The sequence below is a fragment of the Girardinichthys multiradiatus genome, chromosome 20, assembly GCF_021462225.1.
Source record: "Girardinichthys multiradiatus isolate DD_20200921_A chromosome 20, DD_fGirMul_XY1, whole genome shotgun sequence".
NCBI lineage: Eukaryota > Metazoa > Chordata > Actinopteri > Cyprinodontiformes > Goodeidae > Girardinichthys > Girardinichthys multiradiatus.
In genome coordinates this window covers 24398572-24419061 of record NC_061812.1, presented here as the reverse complement: position 1 = coordinate 24419061, position 20490 = coordinate 24398572, and the positions used below count along the sequence as shown (strand labels likewise).

The following is a 20490-nucleotide window of genomic DNA, read 5'->3' as shown; positions in this document are numbered from 1 at the left end:
AATGTGAAAACAATAGGTTAGTTATAATGTGGTAACAGGTCCATTTTTATTATTTTTTAATGCTTCTTTGTTCTAAAAAAACCTCTGTGAATAAAGTGATTTATACAAACCTCATTTTTTTTAGATTAGATGTATCTAGAATTGCGATATTTGACCTATTTAACTGTGTTTCAGTTTATTGGCATGCTGATCATTTTACCTTCAAATAGCGGACAGACTTTCATCCAACAGGTGATGCATCCTTGCTGTGTGTACTGGCCAAGGGATGTCTCCAGCAGAAACAAAGGAATTCCGCAGGAGAAGAGGAAAAGTATGTACGGGATGAAGAACACTCCTGGAAAACATTAAAAGTGTTACTCTGTGCCTCTGGAAGTTGATTAACTGTATCAGCAGCTACTCTGTTTGTCTTCCTCCTGATTATTGGTATGTATCATTAGATTTGCTTGTAGTTTATTTATTTTTCATATTTTGTATCATTTAACATTCTTATTGTTAATTAAATAAATGTAGTTTTTTGTTACCTTTAAAGAAACTCACCTCCTCCATTTTTGTAGCAGAGGTAAGGAAACCTCCACACATTTCCCAGCCCTATAATCTGTCCCGCAACAGCCAAAAGAAACTCAATTTTGCTCGACCACTGTCCTCTCAGGTTCGTGGGATGTTCAGTACCCTCGTCCAGTCTCAACTTGACCTCTGGACCATGCGTGTTATCCATTTTGCTGTGAAGAGACAAAATTGTACTTTAAGTTGGGAGATTCACACATTTCTGACCGGAAAAATATTCAGTGCATTTAAATGTCATTTTTCACCATTCTTATGATCACAAAACAAGTTAAAAAGTACTTCAGACATGACCGATTTTCATCCCAGTATAATGTCTATTATCTACACAGTGCGAGCAGTCTTTCTGCATTAGGGTAACAGAGGGTAATTCTTTTCATCAATGTTGCTTTTGTTTGGCTGCTTTAGTTTCACAGTGGGAGCTGCAAATGGACTGGAAAATATGTGCCATGCAAAAGCTTCAAATCCTGAGACGTTGAGAACAACATTCCTGTGTTTTATTGGTAATTTAGGGACCTGAAGGAGTGTGAGGCTCAGGGATGGACAATAACAGAGCCTGGATAGTGTACTATGGAAAAAAACTACAACGGCAATATGAAAAACAAAGTAGTAAAGCTTGTTCACATAAAAAAAATTGATAAACAAGTTTTAAAATGTAAATAGAAAAAATGTTGATTTAAACAAAATCAACAAAAACCTTTTTCGAGAGTCAGATTTGCCAATTTTCTTAGGGCTGTTAAAATGGCATAATAGACATTAAGATTATATCAGCACAGATAGCTTTTAAGTCAAGCAAAACTTAAATGCACAGTCCTCCAGCGTTTTAAAAAGATAATGTATTACAGCTCATTCACAAATATGTGTAAATGGACCATGTACAATGTTTATTTGCAAACTACAAAATGCTAACTGTGAAATTAGAATCCTTAGGATATATGAAGCTTTAACCTAGCAGACAGAAAAAGGTTAAAGTGATTGGATCTTTTGGTTAAAGAACTGGTTAGGAAACCAATGATATATGCAGAGGCAGATTTTATGGACAATATGGCTTACTGCCCAGGGCAGCATGGTAAGGGGGTGCCAGTAGTACTCAAAAATAAAAAAAAACAGTTGGTAAAAATTTACTGTTACTTATTTTGAATATCAGTTTGATAGGGAACAGAGTGTGTTTTGCACAGCACTGTACAGAAACTATGCTGTAGACTGGAGCTGATTAATAAGGCTGAAACTTTTATTCTAAAAAAAAAGGGCTATTTCCTTTTCTTTGTAAGGAATCTGGCATTTGTTACATTTTAAAGTGATCAATTGGATTATTCTACACTAATCAGAGAATTTTTAGAGAAGTCACAAAATAAAAAGTTATTGTTTATCACATAAAAAAAGGTTTTCTCAGGGAAGTGGGTGTGAGTTTGTGTCATGATCTGAGGATATTTGAGTTTTGCTTTGGACCTTGTTCTTGATTGTGTTCCAGGTGGTGCTTTGGTTTTAGCACTTTGAGTTTAGTTTCTTGTTCTGATTATTGTATATATTTTCTAGGTGTCACTTTCATTCCTTACCTATTTTTGTTCATCATGCATTTTAGTTTGTGTTCTGTGGGAACTTCCTTTGCTTGGATTGTTTTATTGCTTCTCTGTTCAGTCCATTCATGTTGTGTTCATTCCTGCCACAACCTGGTCCACCTGTTTCATGCCCATCAGTTTCTGTTTGTACCTGTGTCTTTCCCTTCATATACTCCTCTGTTCTGTTCATTTCTCGGATCATTGTCTATCCATACTGCCATTTATGTCAAGCCTTTCCACAACTATTTGTTTGCCAAAGCAGAGCCTGACCCCATCCTCAAGCCGCTTGTAACTTTTCGTTTATTCATTAAACCTTTTTATTTTACATCAGCTTCTGCCTGTCTGCATTTAGATACTACTCCTAAAACCACTGCGACAGTTTGGTTGTGTTTGGGATGGTGGGGGGCATACATACAAGGTATGATCTCAGTCAGAAAACACTGAGGGGTTGCGAAATCAATGAGCAAGTTAGGGCAAGAAAAGGAAAACAGAAACAGACACAAGGACATAAATGGAGCGACTTTAGATGGCAGGAAGGCAAGGAAAGCTCTACCACTGAGAAAGAAACTGATCCAACAAAAGGCAGAGGACGAGGTTTTTATTGAACACCATAGGTTGACCAAAGATGCATTTGTTCATTGGATTTAAGTTAAACTAAAGAATTATTCTATTTAATATTTGATGTATTATTTTCATTCTATTGCACTGAAATTTTAACAAGTATTTAATTATCTATTTGATTGTATTATATCTATCATTATTTTACATTCTGTCAGAAACATTTTGCGTCTTTCTATGTTTTGTATTTATGGTTTAGGTTTTTAAAAAATTGTTATCTCTTTATAAGTTTTTTTGTTTATGTCTGCTGTTTCTTCACCAAGCTACACCTCTGTCCCTTATCCACTGTAATAGAGTTAAATTTGTTTATTTAATTTTTTATTAGTTTAGTTTGATCTTTTGTAAGCTGTGTTTTTTAAATCTCTTCATTTGTTTTTAATGTCAGTAAAGCACTTTATGTTACACTGCATGAAAATTACTTGATTGATAAATCCACTGGCTGAGTGGAAAACAGAGGAAAATAGAAACACCTATTTAGATTTCAAACTGCCCCAGAAAACAAACAGCAACTTAGAACAAGTTCACTAATATTAAAAAAACTTAATTTAATGCAAATATGAATTCAGTTTTCATCTTTTGTTTAGGTGCATGCTTATAGTTTACTTGACAGGGATAATGTAAATTCAGAGAGACTGCTGTGAAGGCAGCAGAGTTACCTATATGCTTATTTCTGATTTGGAGCTTCAGGAAAGGTGTTAAAAGGCTTTCCTAAAAGAACACAAGACCAAATAATCAGGTAAAAGAATATTATGTTAAGTATAATTATAAATTTTCCTTGCTTTTGTTATTCAGCAAATGTGACAAAAAGTAAAAAAAAATAAACTGGTGTAGAGTAATTGAAAAGTCTTTGTAAAGTATAATGCCTTAATAATTGCTTTGAGTAGGGCTGCCACACTCTATACCCTCTACAGGGTACTTGAGGGTTCATAAGATTTTGCCCAACCGGTCCACATGTGTTTTGTGGACCTGGAGAAAGCATTCGACTGTGTCCATTGTGGTGCCCTGTGGGAGGTGCTCCAGGAATATGGAGTCAGGGGGCCCTTTATTAGGGGCCATCCGGTCTCTGTAGAAGCGGAGCAGGAGTTTGGTCCGCATTGCCGGCACTAAGTAGGACCTGTTCCCAGTGCATGTTGGACTCCGGCAGGGTTGGCCTTTGTCACCGGTCGAGTTCATAACTTTTATGAACAGGATTTCTAGGCGCAGCCAAGGGCCGGAGGGGGTCTGGTTTGGGGACCAGAGGATTTCGTCTCTTTTTGCAGGTGACGTGGTCCTGCTGGCCCCCTCTAACCAAGACCTAGAGCATGCGCTGGGGCAGTTTGCAGCTGAGTGTGAAGCGGCTGGAATGAAGATCAGCTCCTCCAAGTCCGAGGCCATGGTACTCGACCGGAAAAGGGTGGCTTGTCCTCTTCAGGTTGGAGGGGAGTTCCTGCCTCATGTGGAGGAGTTTAAGTATCTCGGAGTCTTGTTCACGAGTGAGGGAAGAATGGAGCGGGAGATCGACAGACGGCTGCTCCTCCACATCGAGAGGAGCTAGTTGAGGTGGCTCGGGCATCTATACCGGATGCCTACTGGACGCCTTCCTGTGGAGGTGTTCCAGGCACGTCCCACCGGGAGGAGGCCCAGGGGACGGCCCAGGACACGCTGGAGGGATTATGTCTCTCGGCTGGCATGGGAACGCCTTGGGCTCCCCCTGGAGGAACTGGAGGAGGTGTCTGGGGAGAGGGACGTCTGGGCGTCTCTACTGAGTCTGCTGCCCCTGCGACCCGGTCCTGGATAAGCGGAAGACGATGAGTACGAGTACAAGTACGAGTACGAGTATTTTATTAAAACAATTTTTTTTCTTTCTGCTTTGCATTGTGGGCTGGTTGTTTGAACACCAAGCAACTATTGTTCTTATAGTTTTAAAGCTAATTTATATCCTTCCAAATTCCTCAAAACAGATCTGGGTTCTAAAACACATATTCACAATGAACTGTGATATCACTAGAACCATAGGAAGGAATCTCTAGCAGCAACCATAATGTGCCAAAAACCATGTAGGAGACATGTGGAAGAAGGTGCTCTGGTCAGATGAGACAAAAAAAAAACATTCTGGGCCTACATGAAGCTTAGTAATTGGTTGCTCCATAGTCAGAAACGTGGCACTAGAGACACCAGCGACCATAGTCAAATGTTTGCCAGGGGTCACAACGGGCGATATCATATCCTTCTTGAAACTGCTGGCTGAGGATAAGCGTAAATACAGTAAGATTGTTATTCATGCTGGCAGTAATGACACCCGGTTAAGCCAATTGCAGGTCACCAAAGCTAGTGTTGCTTCGGTGTGTAAGTTTTGCCAAAACAATGTTGGACTTCATAATTTTCTCTGGTCCCCTCCCTGATCTAACCAGTGGCAACATGTTTAGCCACATGCTGTCATTCAATTGCTGGCTGTTTAGGTGGTGTCCAGGAAACGATGTGGGCTACATTGATAAGTGGCGAACATGGGGAAAACCTGGTCTGATCCGGAGAGACAGCATCCACCCCACTTTGGATGGAGCAGCTCTTCTTTCTAGGAATCTGGCCGAATTTATTAGTTCTCCAAAACTCTGACAACCCAGGGTTCAGACCAGTTTAACAGTACCCTCTGCAGCTTCATTACTGCTACGCACCCATTACCCTATTAAGACAGTGTCTTGGGGGTGGGCGTAGGGGGGGGGGTGCATATGGCATTGAGTGAAAAAATAAATAATATTTCCTCATTACCCTGTCCTGTCTGACCATTGGGATTAATTTAACCGAGTACTCCACACCTGAAAGAAAATTTCATCATAGTGGATCATTATCAGACAATGCTGTAACAACCTTTAAAGAATCGGTTCCACTATTAATTTCCTCATTATCACAGAAAAACACAGTGGAGGGCAATAATTTTGTTTCTTCCCCTTCACAAATTGATTCTCTTGTTCATAGTGTTACTTCCTCATTGCGTGATGCATTAGACAATGCAGCCCCCTTGAAAAAGAAGGTAATTATTTATAGGAAGCTGGCTCACTGGTTTAATTTAGAGCTGCATAGTTTAAATCACAATGGTAGAAAATTGGAGAGAAAATGGCACTCTACACACCTAGAGGATTCCTACTTAATCTGAAAAAATAGTCTACTGTTATATAAAAAGACACTTCGCCAAGCTAGAACAGCCAATTTATCATCATTAATAGAAGAGAACAAGAATAATCCTAGGTTTCTCTTTAGCACAGTTGCTAAACGTACACAGTCATAGCTCTGTTGAGCCATCCATTCCCTTAGCTTTCTGCAGTCATGACTTTATGGGAATATTTTTAAATAAAATTGATTCTATTAAAAACAAAATCAATGGCATACTCCTAAAAATGATTACTTCATCCTCAGTAAGCGAGACAACACTGGAATTAACTGTAGAACCTGATCTGTGTTTGGACTGTTTTGATCCTGTGGAGCTAATTGAGTTATCAAAAATATTAACTTCATCTAAACTTGTATGTTAGACCCAATCCCAACCAGATTATTTAAGGAAGTGTTCCCTCTGATTACCAGCCCCATTTCAGATATGATTAATCTATCCTTAGTAAATGGATATGTACCACAGGCTTTTAAGGTAGCTGTAATGAAACCTTTACTTAAGAAACCTTCGCTTGATCAAGATGACTTAAATAAATACAGATAAATTACAGATTTACAGCCAATCTTCCATTCTTATCTAAAATTCTTGAGAAAATAGTTGCAAATCAAATGTGTAAGCATTTACACAGCAATGATCTGTTTGAAGAGTTTCAGTCAGGCAGGTTTCAGAGCTCATCATACTAATGATATTCTCCTAGCCTCACATAATAGACTTGTGTCTGTACTCATCCTGTTAGATCTCAGCACTGCATTGGATATAGCTGATCACAATATTCTCTTAGAAAGGCTGGAACATGCTGTAGGGATCAGAGAAACAGCACTAGGCTGGTTTAAATCTTATTTGTCTGACAGATTCCAGTTTGTGTGTAAATGATAAATCATGTTCAAAATCCAGGGTTAATTGTGGAGTACCTCAGTGTTTGGCCAATTCTCTTCACTATATATATGCTTCCAATAGGTAAAGTTATCAGGCAGCATAGAATACATTTTCACTGTTATACTGATGATACTCAGCTTTATTTATCCATAAATCCTGATGAGCCAAACCAGTTAGATAGACTACGAGCATGTCTTGAAGACAAAAAAACTTGGATGATTTTAAATTTTCTGCTTCTAAATTCAGACAAGACAGAAGTTGTCGTCTTTGGACCGGAGTCTTTGAAAAAGAAACAGCTTAGTCAATCAGGTAACCTGGATGCCATTAAAATGCACCTCCGGAACATTGCTAGAATTAGAAATATCCTATCTAGGAGTGACACTGTGTTGGGACCCACAGCCATGGATTACAACATGCGGTACGGACTTTTCTGGAACTTTCAAAATAAAATGCATTAACCTACTTCCGGCACAGCCAGGGAAAAGGGTAACCGCAGACTTCCCAAGATGCCACTGGCTGTATAAAACCCCCACCTTTCCAATGAATCAATCTCTACCACGCCGGTGATGACTGGGGCAGGAGGGACACAGCGTGCTAATGTCTCTTTGCAGGCAAACAGACATAACTCTTCAAACTGGATCCAAGAGTGTCATACGATCACCGATCATATGCACTAAGTTAAGTACGAATGAATTACTGTACGTGTATCCGGTATTTTCATTCATGAACGGGGTTGATTAAGGTACAAGGGTTGCTTGACTTTCTCTCTGAAATCTACAGAAAGCAAACTGTTCCAGAGAGTTCCCAGCAGAGACCCTGTCTCTACAACACTGAGTGGAGCGGTTTTCCCAGTCTGAAGGAAGGACAGAGCGAGCCGCATCACCGTGGTTAAGGTGGTAACTGTGCAGTTTTGGTTGGCAGGCAGAGCGAGCTGCCCCACCCAACAGCTACGGAGGTTAGCTGAAGCTAATCTTTTGTTCACAGTGGATGCCTTCTTCAAACTTCGTCGTCGCCCGGACAACTTCTTCTCAGCACGGTTCATACGAGGTTAGGGGTTTGGGCAGAGAGGAGTATTTTAGAATGAAATGATCTAAGCGTTTTTCATTTTATGAAGTTTGGCTTTGTTTGTGTTGAACTCAGCTATCTTGGTGCTAGCAGGCTATCTGCAGCACATGCTCAGTTTTGTGTTCTGTGTTTGTGTGTTTTTAAAGTTAAGACAAACTTTATTTAAAGGGTGATTTTAAACACAGAAGATTGGCCATAATGCGCTGTCCACGCTTATGCAATTTAACCCTTTTATTAACGGTATTTTAAAGGTGTGTGTTTGATTTTGGTGCGAAGCTATCAGCTTCTTGTGTTAGCTTTAACTGCTAACAGCTAAGAACACGTGCTTGCCTGCTAAAGATCATCTACCCAGAAAGGTTGTTAGTTTTCAATCCAGTAAATAATATTTCCCTAACATTATTTTACTAAACTTGATAACTAAGTAAACACCATTAAGCCCCATTTCTCCAGAAAGATTTGGTTCTTGTCCAAATTATTTCCTTAAATATTTTACCATTTCCTTAATAATATTTCTTTAAATATTATTTTAATAAATAAAGGCAGCTAATGAGACACCGTTGAGAATTAGTCATCCAGAAGGTTGTTTTTATTTAGCAGATCATTCTTTTATACATTATTTTATCAAAGTAATATTTTATCTGATCTTGCATTGTGAATGGTTGTCTAAACGTCTGCTGATTATTGCCTAAGTTGGTTCCAAGACTAACTTAACTTCATTTCCAGATTCTTCAAGATAATCCTTGGTTCTCAAACATAAACATTACATGGTAATGTTGCATCACTCTTTCGGTCATGATTTTCAACCATCTTTAATCAACTGTTTATATTGTACATAACCCATTAGTCTTCCTTATTCTTTAATTCTGCTTGGTAGTTTAGTTGGATTGTTTTAGCATTGTAAAGAGTTTGTTGATTGAAATATGTTTGACTTTGAATTTACTTATTATTGTTAATAAATTCTTGTATTTTAAGAAATTGTGTGAATTCATTCCATGTGTGTGCAGAGTTTTGCTGTTCAATAATGTCAGAGCTCGTCTAACCCTCTTCAATTTTGTCCTAATATCACCGCCTTACTGGGCTGGTATTCACAGGACAACCCTTAACACACCGAAATATTATTTGATAAAATATTAAAGTATTAATATTAAATAATATATCCATATTCATAGTCACAACATATTTATGGTCCATGTTGTAATCCTTGGCTGTGGGTCCCAACAGCTGAAAAACTAGTCCATGCATTTGTTACTTCAAGGCTGGACTATTGTAATTCTTTACTATCAGGATGTCCACAAAATGCAGTTAAAAGCCTTCAGCTGATCCAAAATGTTGCAGCATGAGTTCTGATGAAAATTAAAAAGAAAGATCATATTTCTCCTATTTTAGCTTCCCTTCATTTGCTCCCTGTTAAATCCAGGATAGAATTTAAAATTCTCCTCCTCACATATAAAGCCCTTAATGATTTAGCTCCATCATACATCAGAGATCTGATTGTTCCATATATTCATAACAGAGCACTTCGTTCTCAGACTGCAGGTTTACTGGTGGTTCCTAGAGTCTCTAGAAGTAGAATGGGAGGCAGATCCTTTAGTTATCAGGCTCCTCTCCTGTGGAACCAGCTCCCAGTTTTGGTCCGTGAGGCAGACACCCTGTCTACTTTTAAGGCTAGGCTTAGAATATCTTAAGTTATACTGAGCTATCTCTGTAGTTATGCTGCTATAGGCTTAGGCTGCTGGAGGACATAATGACTACTTTCACTCTCTCTGTTACATTCTCATACTACTCTCCAATTTTGCATTATTTGCTGTTATTTCAGCTTTTAACTTTATGTTCTCTGTCTTTTCTCCTCCTAGAAGATACAACTGGCCCGACTTTGTGTTTACCTGTGACACCTTCCTTGATGGGGCTATCGTCCAAGCTTCTGCTGCCAACAACTTAATGCTCACCTTCTACCGATGATACACTTGGCCCTGTCTTTCAGTGTTTAACCCTGTCTCTCTCCTAGACATACCCACTGACTGAGCTTTTACTGTGACTAACTGTATGTGCACTCTTTCATACTCTAAACTTGAATACTGGGTCAGAGTTTATCTTTTTTATTCCTAGATGAAGCCACTAAAGGAGCAACATCCATTGACATTTTACTTTTCCTTCCCATAGAAAGGACTCCTGGATCAGTGCTTCTGTGTTCTTTTTCTGTCTCTGCTCTATTCTCTCAAACCCCCAGTCGGTCGTGGCAGATGGCCGCTCACACTGAGACTGGTTCTGCTGGAGGTTTCTTCCTGTTAAAAGGGAGTTTTTCCTCTCCACTGTCGCTACATGCATGTTCAGTATGAGGGATTGCTGCAAAGTCAACGCCAGGGACTGTCCACTGTCTCTACATGGTCATCCAGGAGGAGTGACTGCTACAAGTCACTGACTCGATGCAATCTGCTGGGTTTCCTTAGATAGAAAAACTTTTTAATCAATTTGAATAAATAACTGAATGTAACTGCACTGTTCGATAGTTAGGATTAATTGGAATGTATGTACCTGACTTGAAAGATGTATGATTCAATTGAATTGACTTTGTGAAGTACCTTGAGACAACATGTGTTGTGAATTGGCGCTATATTAATAAAATTGAATTGAATTAAGATATGATGGGTAGATGGATGAAGCTAAATGCAGGAAGAAATTCTGTTAGAGGCTGCAAAATAGTTAATAATGGGGAGGAGGCTCACCATCCCATGATACGACTATAAACAAACAGCCAGAGCTACAATGGAGGGATTTATGTCAAACCATATTCATGTCTAAATTAGTGCAGTTAAAGTCTAGACCTAGATCCAATCAAGTATCTGTGAAAAGACATAAAGATCTCTGATGTTCTTATTGCAACCTCATCTTTATATTTTAAATTCTTCAAATAGCCACCCTTTGCTTTGAGTACTGCTTTCCTCTCTTGGCATTCTGTACATGAGCTTCATGAGGTGGTCACCTGAAATGGTTTTCCAAAGAGTCTTAAAAGAACTTCCTAGAGGTTCATTGAGAGATGGCAAAAGGGTAATATTTCAGTCATCACAGCAAAGGGCGGCTACTTTAAGGAATTCAAAATATAAAACATTTCAAGTTATTTTACAATTTTTCATTTGCTACTTCATTCCACATGTTTTCATTCACAGTTTTCATGCCATGGGTGACAATCTACATTCAAAGTAAATAGTCACAAACGTAAAGAAAACAAATAGGAAAGCGTGTCTCAAACGTTTGACCGGTAGTGTATATACAGTGCATCTGGAAAGTATTCATAGCGCTGCACTTTTCCCATATTTAGTTATGTTACAGCCTTATTTCTGATGGTATCAAATTAATCTCTTTCTGTAAAATTCTACTCACAAAACCCATTATAACAATATGAATAAAGTTGTTTTTGAGATTGTCTCAAATTTATTACAAATAGAAAACTAAGAAATCACATTTACGTAAGTATTTACAGCCTTCACTTAATATTTTGTTGATCCACCATTGGCAGCAATTACAGCCTCGTGTCTTTTTGAATATGATGCCACAGGCTAAGCACACCTGTCTTTAGGCAGTTTCACCCATTCTTCTTTGCAGTACATCTCATAATCCCTCAAATTGGATAGAAGATGTCATTTTCAGATCTCTCCAGAGACTCTAGCTTGCCACTACAGGACATTCACAGGATGGTTCTGAAGCCACTCCTTTGAGATCTTGGCTTTTCTTTGGGTCGTTGTCCTGCTGAAACATGAACCATTTCCTAGTCTGAGGTCAAGAGTGCTTTGGAGCAGATTTTTATCTAGGATGTCTCTGTACATCACTGCATTCATGTTTACCTCTTTCCTGACTAGTCAGCAAGTTTCTGCTGTTAAAAAACATCCCCGTCGCATAATGCTGCCACTACCATGTTTCACTCTAGGGATGGTCTTTGCCTGGTGATAAGCTGTTTCTGGTTGCCTCCAAACAGGGTGCCTGGCATTGACACCGAAGAGTTCAATCTTTGTCTCATCAGACCACAGAACTTTGTTTTTCATGCTCTAAGAGTCCTTTTGGCAAGCTTCAGACGGGCTGCCATGTGCCTTTTTATGAAGGAGTGGCTTTCGTTTGGCCACTCTACCATGCAGGCCTGATTGGTGAATTACTGCAAAGATGGTTATCCTCCTAGAAGGTTCTCCTCTCTTCTCAGAGCAACATTGGAGCTTTGAAAGAGTGACCATTGGGTTCTTGGTCACCTCCCTGATTAAGGCCCTTCTCCCCCGATCGCTTAGTTTAGACAGCTCTAGGAAGAGTCCTGGTAATTCCAATCTTCTCCCATTTACAATTGATGGAGGCCACTGTGCTCATTGGAACTTTCAAACAGCAGAAATGTATTGTATCCTTCCCCGGATTTGTGCCGTAAAACAATCCTGCCTTGTAGCTCTACAGACAACTCCTTCGACTTCATTCTAGGTGTTTGCGCTCTGACATGCTCTGTCCACTGTGGGACTTTATATAGACAAGTATGTGCCTTTCCTAATTATGTCCAATCAAGTCAATTTACTACAGGTGGACTCAATTTAAGTTGTAGAAACATCTCATGGATGATCAATGGAAACAGTATGCACCTCAGCTCAGTTTGAGCTTAATGGCAAAGAGGCTGTGAATACTTACGTAAATGTTATTTCTTAGTTTTCTATTTGTAAAAAATTTGCAACACACTTCTTTCACATTGTCATAATGGGGTATTGTGTCTGAGGGAAATAGATACATTTGAAACCATTTGGAATAAGGCTGTAACATAACTAAATGTGGAAAAAGTGCTGTGCTGTCAATAGTTTCCGGATGCACTGTACGTGTAAAAAGGTGGGCATGGTACTGGTAGTGTTTATCAAAATATCAGTGTTTGACCAAGTATAAAATATTGTTAGAAGATTCACTTTTTGTTTTATTAGGTGCTCGACTGGATTTTAATGTTAAAATTAAAGGACAGCATGACAGCAGTGTCATGCTGTCCTTTAATTTTAACATTAAAATCCAGTCAGTTCATCCTTGAAAACTGACGCCTAACTATTGTCAAAATAAATATACTGCTCAAAAAATATAACATTTATGAAAAGGGTTAGATAATTGTGCATACAGAGCGTAAACACAAAACCTGATATCAGTTGAAAGGATAGCTGCCAAACTTATTTAGAGCTGTCTATTTTTGAGTGTCATATGACCGTAAAGTCTGTTTGGATATTAAACAAATACGTCTTCATACTTTGATTGGGCATTGTTATATATATATATATATATATATATATATATATATATATATATATATATATATATGTATATATATATATATATATTTCTTTTTTTTTTTTTTTTCTGTAGACACCAGCCTTCTTTTCAGTAATGCCACCGATTAGATGGGGCAGTTGTTTTTGTGTACTTTACAAGCCCGGCACCAACACTCTCCTGGCAGCAAGCCGGATGAATCCCTTTAAAATGTTTTCCTTCAGAGTTCTAGGTCTTATGTAAAAAGGGGATCAGATAGAGTAAACAGGGTGATGCTGGGTTCGTGTGCAGACAGGAAGCCTTTAAAAAGAGAGCAAATGATCTATAGCTTCAACTTTGTACAAGCTTTTTTGTAAAATATATATAATGTAAGAGGTACTTTTAGACATTGTAAGAAAATGTTCATTACAACATGTTTACAGTCTAACTCTTTCTAACAACTTAATGGTGTTTTTCCAGAATTGTATCTGTACCTATTTTAAATATTGACACATCACACTTGTTGGGACATGGGAATGCAGTGCATCCTTGGTCACTGTTTCTTTTTAAAATGTCAGGCCATCACTTGCTTGAACTCATGAGCTCACTGGAAACTTTCAGTTTAGTCTTTTTATGCAAGTGATTCAGAAATCTAGAGGTCTATTGGTCTGCTGTAGGTTAAGTCCAATACATGTGTCAGTGCTGTAATAAAAAAAATCTTTAAACACAAGAGAGCATAAAAAAGCACATTCAGAAATGTAAAAAATATTTTCCTAAGACAATAACAAACTTATTGGAAATATTTTTAAGAGCTTATTGTGAAGCCTGTTCAAACATTTGCATCAGAGGAATACATGAGTTTGTTTGGTTTTTGCAGCCAGTGTAGAGTGTTACACTAAACAACAGAACTGCCTCACTGCAGCATAACGAGTAACCTTTGGCCTACATAGTACAAGCTCCAAGCCTTACTGTTGCTCTGAACTGCATGGTTCCTGGCTATGTCTTTCTATTTGTGGAAATGAAACAACAAAAAATGTCACTTGGAAAGTTTCTAAAATAAACAACTATGAAAATCATGGCAAGACATAAAAGAAATAAAATAATACCTTAAAAGGATGCCATTTCATCTGGTCCCTTGAGAGGAAAATGCAAGTATAAAACCCAGTACACACTTTGTGCCCAGAACTGACCATGAGTGAGTCTATGAGGAGGTCTGATAGAGCTGAGTGGTGTGACAATGAGGTAGCACGACAGAGAAAGAAGAAGAGAGGGAAGAGGGGGGGCGGGACTGTTTCTAAATGAGCCAGTTAAGGCGGGGACTGTTCCAGCAGCCTGGGCCACATGGTCTCAGTAAAGAAGGAGGAGATTCATACATTAGTCATTCAGCTGGACACTTGCTTACATACTTTAGGCTCTCTGTATCGACACTATTATAGCTCAAACGATTGCCTCACTCTGATTTTGAGGTTATTTTCACTGTCAGTCCCACCACATGGGTAGCATTGTGCGGGTGAACCCTGAACAACAGTATTAGTATAAAACAAATACAAGAAACCAGACATCTAGTACCTGTTAATGGTACTTCTCCAGAAAAAAATAAATTACTTTGTTATTATGCCCTTGACATGTTAACTGCTTATACCAATACAAAGTGAATGCTATGCATATCGCTTCTATTTGATTCTATATAATTTGTAGTGCCTTGCAAGAGTATTCATACCCTTTGAATTTGATTGCATTCTGTAACGTCACAATCACAAACTTTAATGTATTATTGGGGGATTTAAAAGGATTGACTAACACAAGGTAGCGCATAACTGTTAAGTGGATAAAAAATGATACAATGTGTAATGAAACCCAAAAATTTTTTTTGTCTTCATTGTCTGACATGAAATCAGACAAAACTTTTCCTGTTTTAGCTCAGTTAGAATTAGCAAAATTTGTTATATTTACTAATGTTAAATATATTAGCAAAGTTTTTTTTTTTTAAAGAATTTTTATAACTTTCTTCACAGTTAGGTTTATCTATACAGTTTTCCTTTTAAACTGTATAACTTGGATTAAGCTTTGTGTGTACCCTTTCACAGGCCTCTCAGAATAATTTGCTGGTATTTTGGCCCTGTTGTTCTGACATAATTGGAGCTACTGAGTCAGGTTTGTAGGCCACTTTGCTTACCCACACTTTTTCTCAGCAAACAACGTTTCTATGGGACTGAGTTTAGAGAACTGTGATGGCCACTCCAGTTTTTTTATTGTATGTTTTCATGTATATTCAACGGGCAGTTGGCGCCCCCTGCTGGTTGGTGGGATGGGTAGAAAGCTTCTTTGGAACTGCACTGAATTTTATACCTGTCAAACATTTACATGATTTCCTGCACTTTGATTGGCTGTGGGGCAGCAGAGGGTGGGACTTTCCCAACCCGGCTTTTAATGGAGGAATCTCGACTACCTTTGAGACTTGCTTGTGGTTTATTGCAATGTTAGTGACAGTAGTGTGTAGTGTGGCCGTTCAACTCAGCATAAATCAAATATGAATATTGTAAACAACAACAACAAACAATCCTCTCAAAACTTGAATCACAAAATGAAAGCATCTAGCTTATAAATGATGGAGGTTTGTATTTAATAATTGAGAATTTTGGTAATTTGTGGTTAAATGTGATAAAAATCAAAAAATGTTTTTTCTTTATAGTTATATTTAAACCTTACTGCAAGGCTGCGCAAATACCAAAAAGCAAATGTAAAAATTAAAAAAAGGAGATCTAAACCCAAATCAGGTATTCCCAAATTCACTGTAGAACCCAGAGATTGTACAAGATTGCTGATGATGTAGCATAGTTGTTTTTATTCTTCTTCATCTTGGTGTGTCCACCTTCACTTGGTGGACACTCCATTCCCTTTGTTAAAAGGGTAACACTTTTCTTTGAGCAGCCTCTAGTGGTCACAAATGTGCTCCACAGCTTCTAGTAAAGAGGCTTTTAAAGTGCTAGCAGCACCTGCATAACTGGATGCATTGTTTAGATCCATAATAATGTCCAAATCAGCGCAAAAATGTTAATCATGGATGAGCTCTTGGAGTAATTTTGGTAGGTCGGCCAATTCTAGGAAGATTCATCCCAGTTTCTCATTTTTTGTATTTGTGGATAATGGTTCTCATGGTGGTTGTTTTTCTGTCTCTCTTTCTTCTAAGATTGCTATCTGTTGTTTTTTGCTTTGTAGTAGGATTTTCACCATTTTCTACATTTGTCTAGTCAGATCATTTATTTATTTTTTTAATTGAACAAACATTGTCTGTTTTGGTCGCATTTACCTACTTTTATTGGATATGCTTTAGGCTTGAACCCAAGCCTTTCTTCCCCTTTTGTGTTTAGAAAAAAAGACATGAACGACTCAATAAAAATGTCAGGGTGAAGCATAGACAATTAATTTATTAATTTATAACCAGCTTTATCAGCGAGCTGTGTTATCTCCTAGTGGCAGTTGGAATAAAGCAGGGTGGCATCATTCCACTTTGTGTCAGTTCACATTAACTCCAGGCATCTTGTTATGTCACAAAAATAAAACTTGATGTTGTTCATGAATGTATAATTTCCAGAAAACACCAGTGTTCCAGTTTTACATTACTAACTTAATGGTTTACTGTGTATTTTTACTGGACAAGCTGAAGTGCACCCTGGCAAGATTTTAACCCAACGAAAGCTTGCCAAGACACAATAGCTAAAGAGTTTTGAACATGCAGCATTGTCAGTATGAACATATAAACATTTCAAAGGAAGAACTATTTGACCTGATCCGATATAAAGCTGCAGCCTTGCCTGCAAAAATAAACACAGGCATAAAATCCATTCATTTATACAAACTGTTTCTTTTTTTGTTTTATGATGATATTTATTACTATGAAATCCCGGTCATAGTAATAAATATAAGTTGTAATCTTTCTGTGTAACTACATTACTCTATCTTTTGAAGAACAAATACTTACAACCAAATTTAGAAAGACACAAATAACATAACATTAAACAAAAAAAAGTGAAAACGCTATTTTAAAATTTAAAAAAGGGGCCTACAGGAGCCGCAGACCTGAACATGAACGTTTGAGAAATCTGAACCTGAGGCTGGAAAGAGTCTGACAGAAGATGCTGCTAAACTGGTCCAGAACAATAGCCAAACATGTAAGTCCGGTTTTTGCTTTAAGAAATTTAACTTGACCTAAGTTTTGAAGAGTAAAGAAAAACATAGTTTAGTAAAGAAAATAATTATAGAAGAAATGCAAGGTGTTCAGGAAGAGCACAAAGAAAGACGGAACTGAAACGGGAGATAAAACTAAGATAAAACATCAATTCTATTCTAAACAAGACAATCAGAGACCGTAGAGTCACTGATACCATAGAAAAAAAAAAACTGGGATCTGGACCGTTATCCAGATCGCAACTAAAATTTAAGTGATTCTTCTTTGGGTTAAGACACACCTCTGTTTAAAAATTCATAAGAAGTTGTAACTTTTTTTATACAGTTGCTAACAAAAACAAACAAACTCAACTTAACATAAACTTGCCGGAGGTAAAAATTCTTCCAGGATTCTGGTCAACGGGGTACACGCTGTATCAACACACAGGAGAAACAACTGTACGCACACACTCACACATAAGGCACATAAGGCAATTTGACGTGGCTAATTCACCTAAAGTGCATTTTTTGGGTATTTAAACCTAGCTAACACTACCAGTACTACACACCCCAAACACAAAATCAAGAAAATCAAACTAAGTTACCTCAAAATAAACACCAAAAAGAAAAAGACCTATGATTTTTAAATGACATTAAAAAAACCCAGCAGAAAACAAATTTATGACAGCATCACAAATTTTTCTGTGTCAAAATTATTTTTAGGCAAAAAAGAAAAGAGAGCTTATGTTTTGCCACACCTGGAAGCTGATTAATTAAGAATATATATATATATATATATATATATATATATATATATATATATATATATATATATATATATATAACTGTCCTGGCAAGAACAAGTTGTGCTTTAGAGCCTTTGCAGAAAGCCTCTAACATATAATCAAAGTGTAACTTTGCCTTCAGCTTTGAGCCCGGCCCTCCCCACTTTATAACTCTGAAGAATGCAGGAAAGAGGATGGGGGTGGCCTGGAGCTGAGGAGCATAAAGGTGAATAACAAGCTTTTATCAGTAAAATGATTTTAAGGAGAAGCACAGAGCACCTGCACATAGCACTATTTTCAAATGAAAAACCTTTCATTATTAAAATCCATGGGAGCAGAGTGCATGGAGGTGAAAGACCATGGTGATGCAGAACTCAATCTATTAGAGGGTTAAGCCATTGCTGAGACTCTAAAAGAAGGGCCAAGGTCAAACTGAATATAATGCAAAAAAAGACCTGAATGTCAACAAAGCATTTTAGTAGTAACAGTTCTAAGAGTGAGGAGGTGTTATCGGCATCACAAGCACAATTTCAAACCCTAGTCTCTCTCAATACTAGTGGAGATTGACACCCTGAAGTAACCCTGTTGTAATTATTCTGTCTTTTAAAACAATCAGAAATAAGCTAATCCACTTTCTGAAAACAGGTGGATGTTGAAAACATGCCAAGGGCTGGCATGTTTACCCAAAATTACACTACAAAATGTAAATGTAAGTAAAAATATCAATATAGGACCTACAGCAAGCTTTTACTACCACTGATATGAAAGTTTGTCTGTAGAATCAGAAAGCAACTAAATGAGTCTTGTTTCATTAGAGATGTGCAATCAGGAACCCTTTGCTCTGTAAGAAAACCTTGAAGGGTCAGACTTACAGAGAACAATGACAAAGACCAGAACTTCTGCCCAAATGTTCTTGAACACTTGGACACCAGAACAGAGGAGATGTTTGGTGTAAACCTCATACAGCATTCCAGGATGAGAATATTAATTGAGCTGTGACGCATGGAGGTAAAGAAGTGCCTTGGTTTGGGGAAGCTTTGCTGTAGCAAGACCTGGTCAGCTTACCATCATAGAATCAAACATGAATCTTTCTGTGTTTTAGAGGATGCTGGGGGAAACGTCAGACCATCTGTTAAAGAATTAAAGCTGAAGCAGAACTGGACCCTGCAACAGGACCGTGAACCAAAACATGCTTCTCCAAGGATTGACTAACAATTAGAGAAAAGGAAAATCAGAGCCACGTAAAAGCCCAGATATTGATCTCGTTAAGATATGGTGGGGTGACTTGAAACTGGCTGAACATACAGTAAACACCTATCTCGCAGCTGAAAGTGAAGAGTAGGGCAAACATTCCTCAGATCGATGTTTAAAACTAGCTCATGGCTACAAGATGTGTCTCAATAACATTGTGTTCAGCTAATGATGGAAGGACTAAATATTAGCGGGTAAATATTAGTGCTTTTTTTCAGTTAGAAAAAACATTTTGTTTAAAGACTAAAAACAGGGTTTTTTGATCTTTACCTGTAGTTACACCATTTATTTTCAGAGATAAATAAACAGAAAAGATTAGACATCAATATATGAAAATTACTAATAATAATTAATAATTACAAGCTAAATATTTAATGGGATGCCCCAGTATTTTCACATGACTGTATACACAAAATAAAACGGGGTAAACTAGAATCGTCTTTGACTTGGAAAATACTCCAGAGTGACTGTTGGTAAAACATAAATATAACAAAATAAAAGAGTTCCTATTATTATCAGGATGATTATTACATGCCATCAACTGAGGGCTTATCTTCACTCAGGGGGAAGGAATACTGTAAAGTCAGTGACTCAGTCTATTGCCTGGGTTATTTTAGACAGAAAAACATGAACAAAAATACCAAAACAAAAAGGTGGATTCATAATTATATGTTTCTGTTTATAATTGGAGCTCTTTGTCTTGTAAAGCACCATGAGATTACATTTATTGTACGTTTCCACCATAAGTTAAATTATTTGGATCACAAAACATATTAAGAATAGTGAACATTACTTTTTTTTTTTTTTATGTCTGAGTACTTTAATGATTACACATTTCAAAAGCACGGAGCTACCTGAGCAAAGTGTGCAAAAGGTCAGGTTTGAATGATATGTTATGTTCATACATACACTTCATACACTTTTTTATGACTTCAGGTATAAAGTGCATATTAAAAATAGGCGCTTGACAAAGCTGTATGGCTTATATAAGCTACAGAAAGATAACCCTATAACAGTAAGGATGAGAATTACACGGTAGGTGTACTCACTTATTACTACCCTCTGAAGCCTGATGATATCCTGGGAGTTGCTCTTCTTTTGTTTCAGCATTTTCCATTTTAAAGCAGTTGGACTTGCCTTTGGGCTGATGTCTGTTTGTGATTCTCTGACTAAAGTGCTTGCAAAGATCACAGGAGAAACATGTTGGACAAATCATTACAGG

At 37.6% G+C, this 20490-nt stretch overlaps 1 protein-coding gene across 4 annotated transcripts in view; it reads right to left on the bottom strand.

The window, feature by feature from the left end:
- The window catches only part of LOC124856735 (sodium- and chloride-dependent GABA transporter 2-like), a 34928-nt gene extending 14438 nt beyond the window's left edge, over positions 1-20490 (bottom strand). Inside the window, exons 1-3 of one of the 4 annotated variants that reach the window (XM_047347521.1) lie at positions 20318-20490; positions 538-719; positions 200-334 (exon numbers count right to left, since the gene is read on the bottom strand). In XM_047347521.1, coding sequence (XP_047203477.1) covers positions 200-334; positions 538-719; positions 20318-20484 — 484 coding nt within the window. In that variant the 5' untranslated portion in view covers positions 20485-20490. Of the gene's footprint in view, positions 1-199; positions 335-537; positions 720-3394; positions 3742-14171; positions 14302-20317 lie in introns of those variants that run through there. The other 3 variants (XM_047347518.1, XM_047347519.1, XM_047347520.1) reach the window with 3 other exon arrangements.